This window comes from Cucurbita pepo, chromosome 11 (genome assembly GCF_057944985.1).
Source record: "Cucurbita pepo subsp. pepo isolate OVF chromosome 11, ASM5794498v1, whole genome shotgun sequence".
NCBI lineage: Eukaryota > Viridiplantae > Streptophyta > Magnoliopsida > Cucurbitales > Cucurbitaceae > Cucurbita > Cucurbita pepo.
This window is the reverse complement of record NC_141808.1, coordinates 3,871,572-3,887,773: the sequence shown is the minus strand read 5'-3', so window position 1 is coordinate 3,887,773 and position 16,202 is coordinate 3,871,572. Positions and strand designations below refer to the sequence as shown.

Sequence of the window (16,202 nt, the reverse complement as noted above, 5' to 3'; positions counted from 1 at the left end):
CTCTTACGTCCAACTCGTCAAAACTCATAAACATGAAAAGAAAACCATCTCGTTGTTTCTAAAATAAAGAGTAGTTTTCTTACTTTAAGATTAAAAAAAAAAAAAGACATTCAAATTTATACGTAATAAATTTTATCTTATCCACGGGAATCCACACCTAACAGGAGGCCATTCTTCCGCCTTGCCCCACTTAACATAAATATATTTTTAAAATTACTCACGGAAAATCCGATTATCACAAAAATAAATAGGAAAATTTTGCAGAGATAGAAAATGAAATAAATGGCCGGGATGGGAATGGAAAAAGCTCCCGTCTCGTAGACATCTCTACTAATAGATACAATTGAGTTCAGAAACCTATTCGACACAAAACTAGGAGTTTATGGACAAATGAACAAATAAACACAAAACACAAATTCCATAATTGAACTCGTAAACTTGACCTATTTTAAAATATTTCCAAATCTAACATGATATTGGATAACACCATTTTAAGTGTCACCCTAAACTCACCATAAATTATCTTGTGTTGAAATGGTGAACAGCAGCGATTAAATTACAAAACATGATACCTTATGAATTTTTCTCATACCATCACATAAGAAACATATAAACAAATTAAGTAAAACCCAACACACGTTTTACCAATCCTTAAGCAGTTCACTGGCAACGTCCTTGTAGCTCACTTTCTTCTTAGCTGGCTCAGAAATGTTATGTACTGGTTGCTTCTCCTCAAGAACAGAACTGCTGCTGCTGCTACTTTTAGTTTCACTCATTCCTAGACTTGGAACCATATCTAATAACATGGCCTGAAGAGGATCAGTCATGACTTCAAGCTTTTCAGAATTTTCAGAATTCATGGATTTGGGGTCAGCAACATCAATTTGTTCAATGGCCTTCCCCTTTTGTTTCCAATCACAGTCTTCTAGCATTTTAAGCTCCTCTGTTTTTGAGTTATCCTTGCATACTGTTCCAACATTTCCTCTCTCCATTTCAGCTTCTTCTGCATTCGTTTTCACATCAGTATAGTCACTGCCGTCCCCCTTGGCTATACGTGCCCGAGTTCTTCGAACTTGCTCCACCTTTGCTTTCCCTTTTTGTGTGTTCCTTTCAGGACTTCCTCTTTTCTTCTCGACACATTTCTTGTTTTCCAGCATTCGAAACTCGTTCTTTCCTAAGCTTTCACAGCAGAGTGTTCCAATATTTCCAGTTTCTGCATTTGTCTTTTCGTTAGTATGGTCACTGCTGTCTGATTCAACTTCATTTAATTTTGCAGGCCCCTTGGTTCTTCGGGGCAAAACTCTTCGAACTTGTTCGATACTCGATTTCCCTTTTTGCATGCTACTTGCAGCAGGCCTTCCTTTTTTCTTTCCACCAGATCTCTTAGTTGAATGTGAGAGCATGTGTTGTCCTGAAGCAGATTCATTTCCTCCCAGATCTTTATACTCCTTGGAAGCAGAAGGAATTTGCTGATTGTCTATATTTTCTGAGGCCGATGGTGTCTCAGAGCCTATTCCAGAGTTTCTGCGGAAGCAGAGAGAAGAAAAGGCAACAATGTAATAGTAAAGATGCCATTCCAGAACCAAATGACGCCTGTATATCTATTAAAGAAATCCAACTTCAAAAAAAAGAAAAAAAATCTGAAGATACTAATGTCAATAGAATTAGATTTAGATTCAGATTTCGAGTAAATTTCAAAACTAAATGCATGATTGTGTATAAACTTTTTCCGATTTCATCACTTGAAATGCTCGAAAAGTTATCTCAAGTTCTTGTGTTCAAACTTACAACTTTTCGATCGACTTTTTCGTATTGGGATTCAAGCTATATGCATCTTCTTGCAACCTTTGGGCCCTCTCCAAACAGTCCTCCAACCACTGATGTGCAACAATATGAGTCTTATCCTTCAACATGACATGTTTATCTGCTTCATTGCAACTGCAAAATGATACGTAAATAGTCGTGAATCAAGCAAGAAATAAAGCCGTCATCTTTTAAACATAATCCTGTTTTAAAATGAAATCTGTGAACTAGGCTCAGAAACAAGTTAAGATAATCATAAGATCAAGGGAGAAAAGCATTGTATCATATATGAAGTCGTATATCCAAAATATGGATTATTTCAGTAAGTAATGTAAAGATCATCATATTGACTTCACATACCAGAAAACAACTATAAAGGTTCTTTTTTTATTCCCACCCTCTCGCCCTCTCTCAAACGAAACCACACTTTAATTAAGAAAACACTACGAAAATGTATTTTTTATGAGACTTAGTTCTTGCTTAGTACAGTTACACTACAACCGATGATGTCAAAATGCTACAATTGTTGGTGAACAAAGGGGCGCCTGTTATGCCTAGAGTCTCAACCAAGTTTACGTGACTAGAAACTTTCACACATTGAGCGAATACAATTATGTTGCACAGAATTCCATGATTATCCAAAGTAATTTTTCATTATAACACACCATCAGACATATTTAATATCAGGAGTAAAGGGTATAACATCGAACAATGGCCCACTGATGCATCACGTGACAGCATCTAACAGCATCCTCAAGCAACACAAAAGAACATTAATGACAGTTGTTACCTTTTCAACACTGCTTCATATTTTACAGGCGGTCCAGGTATACAGAAGACTACAATGTGGGTAGCAGAAACACGATCATCACTGACTTTCCCACCTCTGAAGGAAACTTCAACCTTCAACCTCCTTACTGAAAGCTCCAACAGGGCATCCCAACCAGATTTCCTACAAGAGAACGTTATCATGGAAATCCAACACTGTTATCAATATAATGTCAAAACTCATAGCTAAATCAGTTAAATTTGGCAGATTGGATATAGAGAACTTACAAAGATGGTTTTAAAGGATGAAAGTAAATTTGGCACCCAGAAAAAATACACCATTCATGTTTTGGACAATATTTTTCCCTGTAGTAGTCAATAGCTTTCACATCTTCTGATCTACTAACGTTGCTTAATAGCTGACAGAAATGAAGTTAGATGTCCATTGAGAGAAAGAGAGAGAGAGTAGGAAAAAAGGACTAGATAAGAACTTTGGTAGGTGTACCTGTTTCAGGTCTGCAAGTTCAAGATCCCAGAAGTACGAGTCAGAAAATTCATCAATTTCCTCCTCCAATTTTTTCTTTGAGTGACCAGAGAGAAAGAGAAAATGCCTAGAAAAGCATGAATTTTGAACATTGTAATATATAATTAACAAGCGGAGGATTTTCCAAAACAACTGATGAATAATGTGGCATTACTTGGGCATTAGAGGTAGTAGTTTCTTCTGGGAACAACATTCCAACACCCAAGAATAATGTATAACATCTCCATGACGTTTGGCAGCCTCATATTTGATGCCTGTTAAATTTCTCCACTAATTAAGTTGCAAAAGCACGTGCATGTGCAAAAAATGTGAGTGGCAATTATGTAGAGCTGGATATGTGATAAGCGTTTGAAATCAGAGAGAGAGAGAGACCTTTGCTATCAGCTGCAACAGAGTGTGTAACAGAATTATTCAAATTCATAGAGAATGTGCCCCCATTCTCCACTATCAATTTGTGCAAGGAATCGAGAGAATGGGTTGGAGGCACATTAACAATGTCTGCATATGTCAAGGTTCAAAATCAACATATCTTCAAACGCGACAAAAGAATGCAAGTTTCTGAGCATCTTTAACATCATAAAAGCTCGTTACCACATTTTACTTCTCACATGTCTGTCCTTAAATATTTTCTAAAAAATCACTATGGTCTCAAGTAGTTTGCCTATTTCTTTTTGAATGTTGCCAAAATAAAAATTTTCAACATTCCCATCGTGCAGCTCTATAGCTGAACGTACGGGCTTTAATACCTATTTAAAAGGCTAATGATTACTGCCACAATTTAACAAAGCGAGATGAATTCAAACCTCATTTAAATTTTAGGATACAAAATAACATATTCGAGAAAATCAAGGAGTCCCCTTTAATGCCTGAAATATCAGTCTGAAGTAAATGAGAAGGAACAACAGAAACACTCTTTTTCCTTCCCTTTCCAGTGGAATTAATGTACTTTCGTTTACTATCTTGCCAGCCACTATTATTTGTGCCCCTTTGTGTGGTACCATTACTTGAATGAACAAGCTCTACAAAAGCTGCAGTAAGGAACATAAATTGAAAAGTAGTTAAAAAAAACTGACAAGAACTGTTCGTGAAAGTTTAAAACTAACATTACGTTTAGCCAGCAGGAACATGATTGCTAAGTTTACTAGAGATTGGGCCATTTGCATGGAAGACTTCATCTAAAATGCTAAGTACAATTCAAAGTCAGGTAAGGACATATTTTTGTCCATGCATTGATAGGTGCATCACCATTTCTTCATCAAGTAAAATCTCTGTTTCCTTACTAAGAGAAAAGAAAGAGCAACTAACCAGAAAAAAAAAATTACAAAGACAACAATTTCCGGCCGTGGTAACCAGGCAATTCTGTGTTTACATGTTAAGTCAGTTGTAATCACCAGACCTTAATCATATAATATTTGCAAGAGAACCATGAGTACAGAGTACAAGTGTGATATTTTAGAGTTTAGTTCAATTAGCCATTTAGGGGAGGCAAGAGGAAAGCTTCATGGTTTTGCAATTATATTTCTCTTGCTCTCAACATTTCTCAACTCCACACTCTTTCTTCATTTTCTCTTTCTTATCCTTTCCGGATTGACTTTTCACTGCTAAATGGATCTTTCTTATATAAGTATTTTATTTCTCATTTCAGAGCACGGATCAATTGTCCTCTTCTCTTGTAGCCATCTATTTCTCTTATACGGTCACATTGTTGTTTTCCAAAAAGACTACAGCTATAAATGTAATTTCCCTACAAAAGATAGTGATACCTTGGTAATCTATTGATGAAATGGATAAAGGGAGACAACTGAGATGGTACTACAGTTTTAACCGTGGGTTTGTTATCTATCAAGATTGAAGTAAATTTGTTAGAGAGAGCGTTCAAAAATAGTATCTCTTACATTGGACATCAAGACATTCATGCCAAGGTTTGTCATATCGAACACGGTGTATGCGTGGAAATCTTAGGCTATATGGTGCTGCAAAGACCTAGAACAACATAAATCAATAAAACCAGGTCATTAAGTAGATATTTAAAGCAACAGTTCTATATGATACTAAACATCTCAGTGATTCCTTCAGAATAACAGCAGCTAAATAAGCAGAAGAATTAGTAATTGTAGTCGAAAAACACACCTCAGATTTTATAGTTCGTATATCGCTGGTAATGGAAAGTATGATTGACCTGTAAAATCAATGAAAATTGAAGCATAAAAGATTACATTCTGTCTACCATCAAAAGCTTTATGAGTATGGCAGAAAAATTATTAAGAATGTTAACTTCTCAGGGCTTTCAATCCAAACATCTGGTCTTTCTTTTGAATTATTTGTAACTTGGAAAAAGCTTGGTGCAGTCTTCCTTGGATATTCACTTTTCCTAACAAGAGACAGCAAGTACTTCAAAAGATATATCAGAATATTGTAGCTTAAAAATAACAGATTGACAACGTCTAACAAATTGTGTCCAGCAACAAGCAAGAACCGAAGCTCAATCTATGATTGCAAAGCTTAATCTGGTTTTGAGGCTAAACTCCAAAACGAAGGTGAAACCATTTTAACCAATTACAAGCCATGCTCTGAATTTCATAAGAACTATAAATCAGGGTTTTTCTAACTTCAGGATGTTCTTATATTCAGATATTTTGGTCTTATCTAAACTGATTAGATAGCATTATTTTCAATTAACATTTTGCAGATAATCCTTGTTCGAATGAATATTGGGCATTCATATTTAGTTCAGAATCTTCGGATTCTATTTAGCAACTTTACTAAGTCCCCATTGTTCACCAGATCTTTCTCCTCACCAATTTCCCATACACATCATAAATATTTGCAGGCTTGTAGGCACAATCCCTCAGCCCATTCCCCTCTCTTCATTTCATTAGCTAGGATTGTTTAGGTATGTGCTCCAATTATTAAAAAGAAAGGAAAAAAAAAAAAAGTGACGTCAGAACTACGGAAGCACCACTCAATTTATTTTTGGATGCACAATATTTTTCTACAGTAATACTACTTGAATTAAAATATCAATTTCTCCCCAATCATATCCATAAAAACTATTATGAAATATCAATTTAATGTGAAACACATAGAAGAGGTTAAAATGAAAGATCACATGGGAACCCTACAAACTTATGGTGATTAGGACCCCTATTAACTCAGGCAGCATACTTTGGTTATCAGAACAGTTCCTAATTCATACCGAAAATAAGGCTTCAGTTTATTTACAACAGAATCTAACTCCTCATCAGTAAGTCCAGTTCCTACTCTGCAGAAGGAAATAAACCTGCAATTTAAAGAACCCATTATTCAGCACCACGTTCTAATGTACTTATTTTAAAAATAAAGATATTTTGAAACATGTAGTAGAATGGTTAACTCGAACTGAGTAATGATCATTGCCTTTTCCATCCTTTGGCATTATCTTAAGTAAACAATAAATTATATTACAAATAATTTCATATTAAAATAATTGTAGTGTCTGGAAGTTCTACTTAAAAGACACATCAATAATTTTTGTCTAGCTGTTACTTATATCTAGATATTTAATTCATTTTAATGGCACTTCAAAGAATCCATTTTCTTTAATTTTGGAATCCAAAAGCCTTTTTTTCTTTCCATTTGATGAAAACCTGTATTATATTAACGAGAGAAACAGGTACAGTCCAAGAACTGGGGGAAGGAAGGAACCCCCACCTAAACAAAATAAATACTAATGATGAGTTTTCCAATTGCTTATAACCATGGAAAGATTGTAGTCACAACAGAACTTCCTATGATTAAGATGCCAACAAGAAGAGGTGTGCTGTACATTCCAACGGAAAAAAATCAAAAGTAGAGGACTTATCTTTGAAGGGGAGAAGATTCCTTACCAACCAAATATTGCAAACGAGAGCTCTAGCAGCAAAATTACACAGAAATTTAGCTATCTTGGGTAAATTCCAGCCCGTAACCGACTATCAATTTTCTTGGGCAAGCAACAACAGAAATAAAGAATATTCATCAGGAAAGACCAACTTCAAGCAGAGTGGATAAATGTGTGATGAATGGACTCATTGCTCTCTAAACAAAGATTGCAAACAGAGGGGGAGAGAGCCCAAGTTCTACACTTCTTTTGGAGCATCCTGGGTATTTAAAATTCTGTGAGCCACAGACCACAAGAAGATCTTGACTTTCTTTGGTATTCTGAAATTCCAAATAGTGGAAATAAGGGGAGATTAAAAAGATGAGGTTAAATCCAATAGCTTCAAAAAGGCTGATCTGGTGGAAAACACTCCACCTCCAAAAAGGCTGATCTGAGCTCTTCCTTGGTTCTCCACAATTCCTCTAAGTACCGGTATATGCTTCAATGGCCTATCTCCTGAAAGTTCCTCTATGACTCTATCATTTGTCTAACTTTTGCAACTATCTTTCCATATCATGAGTTATAGTTGCCTTATATTAGTCTGTCAAGAGGTAAAGTTGACCTGATCTTGTACATTGCTCCTCAGATCATATACATATATCTTCTTATTTTTTATTTTTTATTTTATGAGAACCAAGAGAGTACAATATATCATACTACAGAAGTTTGTTCATTCCTATGCAACAAACGAAGAATAAAGTTTTAGAGGTCAGATAGAGATATTAATGCAATTACTCCTCGATCGTTGTTTCTAGATTTCAAAAGAATAATAACACAACACTTTTGTAGCTACAAGCTATTGACATGAGAATCTTACCGTCTGGGATATGCATTTGAGGGTGGACGCTCAGCAAGACCCATTAAAAATTGAGCGACCTTCATGAATTATATGTTAGACTTGCCTTCCAAGAAAATGCATCACACTTATTATCTAGAAAAGCTAACCTCCCCACCCCGCCGTCCAGAGCCATAGTAACCTCCTATTATCGATTAACAAATATTAAGATAAAGATGAATTATATCCAAACAGACTGAAAAGCAAAAAACTTCACACCTATGATGAGGGCATCCAAGTCAGATCCTGCATGAATGTAGTCAGGCTTTAATTTTAACCACTTCCCACTCCGATCACCAGGTTCCCATTTAGAACTCAGGTCCTTAATAACAATACCTTCATCTCTGAGGAAGAATGTCCAATAATAATCTTTTGTTCTCAGAAAATTAACAAATATAAAAGAACTTGGAAGACAGTAGACTTAATAATATTCAACCATTATGTAGTAAATTATTTGTGGCGGCTGCAAAAAAGATACCTATTTTCAATGGTACTCTTAAAGAACCTTTCCACGTCATCAACATTATAAGCTCTGATTGACCAAGAAGGATCCCCTGCATGACAGCCCAGGTATGGTGCATCATCTACACAGACCTACTCCCTTTACATTATTGCACAGGCCTTATAATATGTCTAAAAGTAGAGTTCTTAAACATTTATATGAAAGAATTAGGAACCCACGTGAAAAAAAGAGTTCATAATCAATTACATCCAGATTATGTGTATAACTATCCTCACAAGTCAAGGGCAGATGTAACTTCTTTATCTATACCAGTGTTTCTCCTAGGCTCTCTGTTAACCCATCCAGTCATCATTTTCCTTATTTGCTCCTATTCACCCCCTATTACTTGACCTACTTTATCCAGCAACAACCCCCAGCACGTCCAATACCAAAAGATTCTACAACACCGAATGTCAAACAAAGTAAAGAGTTTCCTATTGCTCTTCACAAAGGTAAACAGGTACACCTATCCTTTTCCGTTATTTCCTCTTTTGTGTTCTATAACCATTACTAATTTTCTACATGCTCTGTTGGTGTATCTCTTGATTCTATCTCTATTCCTAAGAGTATTAATGAGGCCTTGCCTCATGCTAATTGGTATGATACAATGGTAAGGTGAATGTCTCAGATAATGATTATGCTCGGATTTTGTATCTTTTCCAAAATGAAAGATGACTATTCAATGTAGATGGGTGTTTTGCAGTCAAGGTCCACCCTCATGAACTTGACAAAATCTCACTGCCACATGAATGAAACTTGACCATCTTTCAGAGACTCAGAATAGTCGTATAAGGTGTAATATATATTTAACATAAACTTGCCTATAATAAAATCTAGCGAACAGAGTCATGTTGTGTGATGAATGCTATGGCCAAAGAGAAAAAAATAAAAGAATGAAACCCTAAGTAGACAAGATTAATTACCGAATACACATGAATTGAATTGAACATATAAGATGAGATGGTCAAGTCCAACAGTGTATGTTGTAAGATGAATAGAATAAAGAAAATAGAATAATAAGATAATAAAAAACAAGCCCCATGAAACCAATTTAATTATTTACCAGGCATAGATTTCTTTCAACATATTAGACAGAACAAAAATAAGGGCATCAAATTGATGAGTCTTTTACCAGCACAGTCACTATTAAGACCACCATTAGGTACTAAGATTTCCAATTGACCCTTCACAGGCTTGACAACACCTCTGAGAAGCTCGTGCCTTTCTTTCAAACTCCTGTGAATAACACTAGTATCTCCAACATAAAGAACATCAAACGCGACATCTGTTCATTCTTGTTAAGATATAAGACTCATAACTTCAATTATTGTGATATAAATTCATAAACATATTTCGTCAACCATTGAACTGAACCTTAAAGTTTGGTACAGTCCGAAAGGAAATAAAAGGATACAGCATAACTGCACAATGGGAGGGGAAAGACAACAAATACCACAAGTCAAAATACTATCTAGCAGGAATAGTTCACAAGAAAGCGTATAAATCGTAAAGGAACTAGGAAAACCTGACGATTGCTGTCAAATCCATCCTTTGCTGCCCTCGCTGCAATTGAGGTGAAAGGAGTGTGCATATATAAGCAAAAATATATATGGTCAATTTCCAGTTTTATTTATGCAGATTTCGATCCTTAATTTAAATTTAGATTGTGTGATTGTCAACTTGTCACAAAATAGAAGCTAAAAAATCTAAGCTAGACTACCTATTTCCTGGTTTGAGCCAAACTCTGCAAAACGGTTTAAAGATTTATCCCACACCAACATTTCACCATCAAGTATACACCTACAAATATTCCAAGGGAAAAGTTACTATTCTACAAATTCATAATGAACTTTAACATGCAGCATAAAATACTCTTACGAAAAAAAAATATATGCATATATGCAGCATAAAATACAGTAACCTCTTTCGTCTTTCCGATTTAAAGAAATGAAGTAGTCCGCTAGAAGATCAGCATTAGGAGTGCAAACACATGATTACACATGCATCATTTTTTTAAAATTAAAAAACTTATACAAGAAGTTAGATGTCATGTTAATAAAAATGTCAGAGCCTTTTTGTGTCCCACTCATTTGGATGGAAAGAAAGTAGAGAATTTTTCACAATAAAGAGAAATATATAGATAACTTAAAGAGTCCTTGTCCACAAGTGCTTTTCAAAAGAACTTTTTAGTACCCATACTGTTTTGTTTAATTAATCTCAGATTGGAAACCCTCATTTAATACCTTTCTTTGATGGTAATTTCCTCTACCATAGCCTCTAGTTCTTTTCTTTCCTTTCTTTTTTTTTTTTTCTTTTCTTCTTTTTTTTTTATTTTATTATTACTATTTTTTTTTTCTGTCTTTTCATCATTGTGAATATGAGGTCTCACAAACAACTCACGCTACTTCAAGAATGTAGGGAAAAAAACAACTCCGAAGTATTAGAATATACCTAGTGGCAAGAACATTTTGAACAATAACATCAGACATTCCATGTCCATATTCTGAGTGATCGAGAAAGTTCCTGAAAATGAGCAATAAAGAAAGAAATCATAAATAATTAAAACAAGAACAATGCAAATAAAGTAGCAATTGTTCCACATTTGTCATACTAAAGGACCATAGATGTAATCATGTAGACCAACCAATAATGCCGTTTTTTTTTTTTTTAATTTCCTTGCACAGCTAGTTGAAATGGAAGCATAATTTGTATGAGATTCATGAATGGTTTCTCATAAATGAAAAGAAAAATTATGAAGATAGGAAATAATCGAACTCTACAATAAAGAGTCCAAAAAGAACTATACACATTCACCTTGAAAAGTAGTGTATTTCAGTTCCGTTCTTATGAATTTGAATACGGTCACCATCAAACTTGCATTCGACTACAACTTCCTTCCCATGAAGCTGAAGAGCCAGAGAGAAATGTATAGAAGGTGAGCATACAACATAAAATTTCTAAGTAAACTTGATATGTGCATGATATAGAAAAAGAAAATCATCAATAACTCTTGACAATTTGAAGATTTTAAGTAACAGCTTAAGCTACGAACAAACTCAGAAGACAAATAATTAGCAATAGTTTCAGTTACACAAAACCTTTTTCCATGCAGCATTTGCATTGGACACTCTTGAAGCCAACTGAGGTCGTACAGCTTTACCAACTTCAATGTCCTTCAAAATCACAGTAAAAGAAGTCAGAGGTCTTTTCAATTTCTTCACCAATTGACAAAAAAGATAAGTTTCAGTTCATCCTCACGACTCTCTTAGGTTCATTAATCACTTCCTTCTTTTCTCATCATTTCATGCTTCTCTCATTACACATTAAGGAAGTCATCTGCCATGTCACATTGTTTGCATGATTGATAATTTTCATCAACCTTACTATTCGTTTTTACTGCATTGAGAATAAATCTTTTGAAGTTCCATTAAATAAAAAATAATGAGCTGTGTGTAAGGACGCTTTAGTTTGAACATGTTCACACAAAGACACTTATCACACTCGATAAGTGCTTATCCACGGCTACATACTGAATAGGCGAATGCTAGATGCATACCAAATACTTGTGGACGCGTAAGAAACTCCAATCAGTTAAATGAAAAGTTAAACTTTTTCTACAGGGAAAATCTAGAAACTCCAATCAGTTAAATGCTACAGGGAAAATCTACAAGAGTTAAACTTTTTCTTTTCTTTTTCCTGGTAAGAAACAAGTTAAATGAAAGGTAAAACCTGTAAAGTTTAGAGCATAAGAGAAACTCCAATCAGAAAGCCAAAAAGATCAATAAAAACACTGCTCAATTGACAAAAAATCAAAGATAGAAAATAACCAAGGGAAACCTATGTTAAAGTAATCCAAGACAAAGATTTAGCTCCGCATCTTGAACAGACCTGACGCTTATGCCTTTGTCTACGATCCCTTAGTTTTTCACAAACCAATTTTAAGTCACAAGTGACATTGAATAAGTCTTCTGCATCTGGATGAAACTCATGAAAAATGCTTTTCTCACTGACTCCCAGTTTCAGATCTACAAGATATACAAAATTTAAAATAATATATAGCTTGGATGAAAATTTCATATTTGTAGCAAAAATAAATACATTTAGAACCTTTGAGGATTATCATGACAATCCATTTCATTTCCTGTGCATTTGTCTTCTGTATAAGAGTAGACAGAACTGCGGTTTTCTCTGCTCTGTTTTTAAAACCATCACATACAACAGAGAAATCCAAAGTAAAAACATATTTAGATGGAGACACGGTGTAATGAGATTATGCCAAAACTCGACACTCAGATAGCACAATACATTTTCTTCAGCCATGAGAAAATCTAAAAACAAGACAAATTACATGAGCTTCATATTGTTGCAGAAAAAATATGAAAAATAAAATGTCAAACTAACACTTCAATCCTAAGAAGCATGGATACAGATACAAGACATTGATATGACACGACATGGAGAGGACAACACGTCATCTTTTTTAAATCTAGGACACGAACACAACAAGGACATGTTTATTAAAATATATATTTTTAAACTATATATCATTTTAATTTTTATATAAAAAGGAAAATCAAAGTCAATTGATTCATGCATTTATATGCTTAAAAATTAGTTTAATATATTTCGCTCTTAAAATTTATTATTTTTGTCATATTATGTCTATTTAGTATCTTAAACAAGTGTTTAATGAATGTATAATAAATGTTGGATCTACTCTGACTTTGTACAACTAGTGTCTAACACATCTATTACACTAACAAGTGTCTGCGTGTTCACCCAAGTGTTGGACACAAACACATTAACCAAACTAATTTCAGTAGGTTACAATTTGCTTCTAGTCCTTGGGAAACTTATAAAAAGTTACCAGTCTACTTGAACTTAATGGGCCGATCTATCAACGATTATTAATGTAATCTCCCGTTGTAAACAACAATGAAAAGTTAATGTGTTTGATTAGTGACTTACTGGATCTCAATTTGAACAATCATTCAAAATGTGTTTGATCGTATATTTATAAACCATAAAACTAGTTGTAGTTACAAACTAGATATTAGGTTGAAAATAAATTATTATTAACTAACTTATGAACATGTTTTACACTACAAATTTTGTATAAATTATTATTTAACATACAATTTATAATAGATTATCTTATTTTTGGGGACATATTTTTCTTGTTCCAGAAATGACTCAATAATGGGTAAATATAATACAAGAGATCCCAACCAAGGAATACTAACTATAAAAAGGATGTGAGATTCATAGACATTTCATATATCAACAGTTCATCAAAGAAACAATGCTCTCGCCCAACTGCAGTTATATTTACAAAAGCTCTACAAACACATGATTTAAAGTATTAAAAACTAAGGTGTGCTTAATCGATATGTATAATCCAGCTTGAGCTATTGAGTGCAATCCACCAACTCTCAGCGCCCTTCAGTTTCGTTTTATTTTCTCCCATCTCCAATTTATTTATCCAACTCACCTATCTCTCTTGATTCCTATTGTCTTCTCCCTGTGTTCTTCCCTTTCCTTGTTACTTCTGTTATGTTGTATATTCTTGTTCCTTCAGTAATTTTTAATCGTTCATGTTTGAAGTCATTTCATACAAGTGTGGCCATTTATAGAAGCCATTTTCTCTTCCTTTGTCTAAGATTAGCATTGACATATATGTAAGATCAAGTATTAGGTTTAACCTGTTTTCGCTTAAAGCCAAACGGTCCAGCAAATCATTCAACTCTTTAATTAATAGACCACCAGGGGTCATTCCTTGCCTGCGCTGCAATACCTATAGCAGCAAGAAAAAGAAGATAATAAATCGACTCACAAGTAAATCACAAAAATTTAGGCCATATCATTCATTTAAGACCTCTAGTTCACCAAATTTCAAGATACAAATGTATGCTCATTATGACTCAACAATCAGCCATTTTTAAGCATATATGCTCATTATGATTCAACAGTCGACTATTTTTAAATAATTCTGAAATTTCTTCGATAACATACAACTGATATTACATCAAGTTAAAGACAGAAAAGAAAGACTAAAAAAGTAAACTAATCTAATCATCCATCTGAAGTTTAGGAATCAAAGATTACAAGAGTAAATAGACAGATATGCTAAATCGTTCCTGACAACTAACTTTCCTATCTAGCAATTAATAAACTTTGACAACTAACCATTGACAATTATAATTTATTCAAAGACATTAAAAAGGTATTTGTAAAATTACGAAGTATTCCAACAGCCAACAAGTTAAAATAGGAAAAATGTCTGGAGCATCCGAATCTTGTGGAAATATCTAGAATCATATGTGAGGTTTCAAACCTGTCTGGAAAGCAGCAGCATTGAAGAAGCATTCTTGGTAATATTTTGGAAATTTGTTGAAACAAACCCAAAAACCAAAATCTTATACGTAAATGACTGTTTTTCAGAAACTTGTGCTGCATTTCCTCCATTTCCAATTCATAAGTTAAGAATTGTCTAAAGTTATTGACATTTTCAAACAAAATTCAAGACATTAACTGGAACGTAATCACATAAAGCACAGAAATCGGCCAATAATTTGACTTCTAAGAACGAAAAAAAAGAACAACGAAGACTCACCTCAGCCGCAACAAGAGCGAAATTACCGACATTAGCACCAGTCTTAGCACCACCTTTGCGCCAGTTGATAAGACGAAGAGCGTCCTCAGACTCTCTAGACATGCCAAGAGCGTCAATAAGGCAAGTGGCGAGTACAGACTCCTTGAGGCCATAGGTGCCGCGCTCTCGATCAAGGCTGGGCAGAATCAAGCGGATGGCAGAAAAATAGTCAGCAGGACTGCAGAAGGTGTCGATAAACTTACGAAACTTGGAACGCTTCTTGGCGGAAGACTTGCTTCGCTGAATCCAATCAAACAGACTTGAAAGCACACTGAACTTGATCAGTTCCGTCATGGGCAGAGAAGTTCTTCGTCTTCGCGGTTTGAGATTCTTCCAAGTGTTGGAGGTTGGAATTAGTCGCTCGGAGGTGGGAAGTCAGACGGTTCATGAATCATGTGCGTGGCTTGCCAGGGAAGATTTGCATTGCTACAATATTTTCTTTTTCTTTCTTTTCCTTCTAATAAATTCAAAAATTTTTAAACATAATTAATCAATTATATATAATTTTTCATTTATATTTAATAAAATGTATACTAAAATTTACAAACAGCTCTTCATTGTCCAACTCTAAAGAAATGAAAGTTGACTTCAATCCAAAGTCTTAGAATGGGCCTAAATTACTATTTGGACTATATCGAGTCAACCCAACGAACTATATCAGGTCAACTCAACGAACTATATCAAGTCGGTTCTCACGAGGCACACGAGCAATGTAAGAAGAAGAAGAAAACACTCGATCAAGCACTTCAAATCAAGGCGTCAAAGATGAAAAGGTACTCTACTCTTAAAATTTTCAAGGTAGAGGTATGGTCATGGATATTAAAATATGATTCAAAGTATTAGATATGATTTTAAAGTTAACTCAATTAGCTATACAAGTCAACTCAACCTTCAATCAACCTTCAACCTTGGACTCATCCCATTTGATACGGTTTAAACTTAGCTACAACCATTGCACATGATTTACAAGTAGAAAAAAACCATTTTATCCTAATTTGTGTGTTTAACTGATTTATTAGACATCATAATGTTATTTCTAACCAGAAAAACAAACATGAACAATATGAACATTATTACAACCACAGCTACAAAATATTAGTACTATCATTACTAAACTGATTGTTACCATTTCAGCAACTCAGAATTGTTACAATCGCACCACCTGCAAACGAAATCAATCCAGATGAAATCTCCCAACAC

General features: G+C 34.4%; 1 protein-coding gene across 1 annotated transcript; it reads right to left on the bottom strand.

The window, feature by feature from the left end:
• Positions 1-294: 294 nt before the first annotated feature.
• ATLIG4 (DNA ligase IV) lies at positions 295-15,442 on the bottom strand. Its single transcript, XM_023690880.2, has 27 exons — positions 14,964-15,442; positions 14,053-14,144; positions 12,458-12,543; positions 12,239-12,375; positions 11,449-11,523; positions 11,165-11,256; positions 10,802-10,873; positions 10,071-10,150; positions 9,876-9,913; positions 9,765-9,771; positions 9,483-9,635; positions 8,327-8,402; positions 8,068-8,192; positions 7,959-7,993; positions 7,831-7,889; positions 6,312-6,395; positions 5,391-5,486; positions 5,246-5,294; positions 5,011-5,098; positions 3,940-4,143; positions 3,488-3,613; positions 3,270-3,369; positions 3,077-3,182; positions 2,860-2,990; positions 2,594-2,755; positions 1,789-1,938; positions 295-1,524 (listed from the first exon to the last, which is right to left on the bottom strand). Exons 1-27 carry the CDS (start codon positions 15,294-15,296, stop codon positions 642-644), a joined length of 3,639 nt encoding a protein of 1,212 aa, XP_023546648.2. The 5' UTR covers positions 15,297-15,442; the 3' UTR covers positions 295-641.
• Positions 15,443-16,202: the final 760 nt, after the last annotated feature.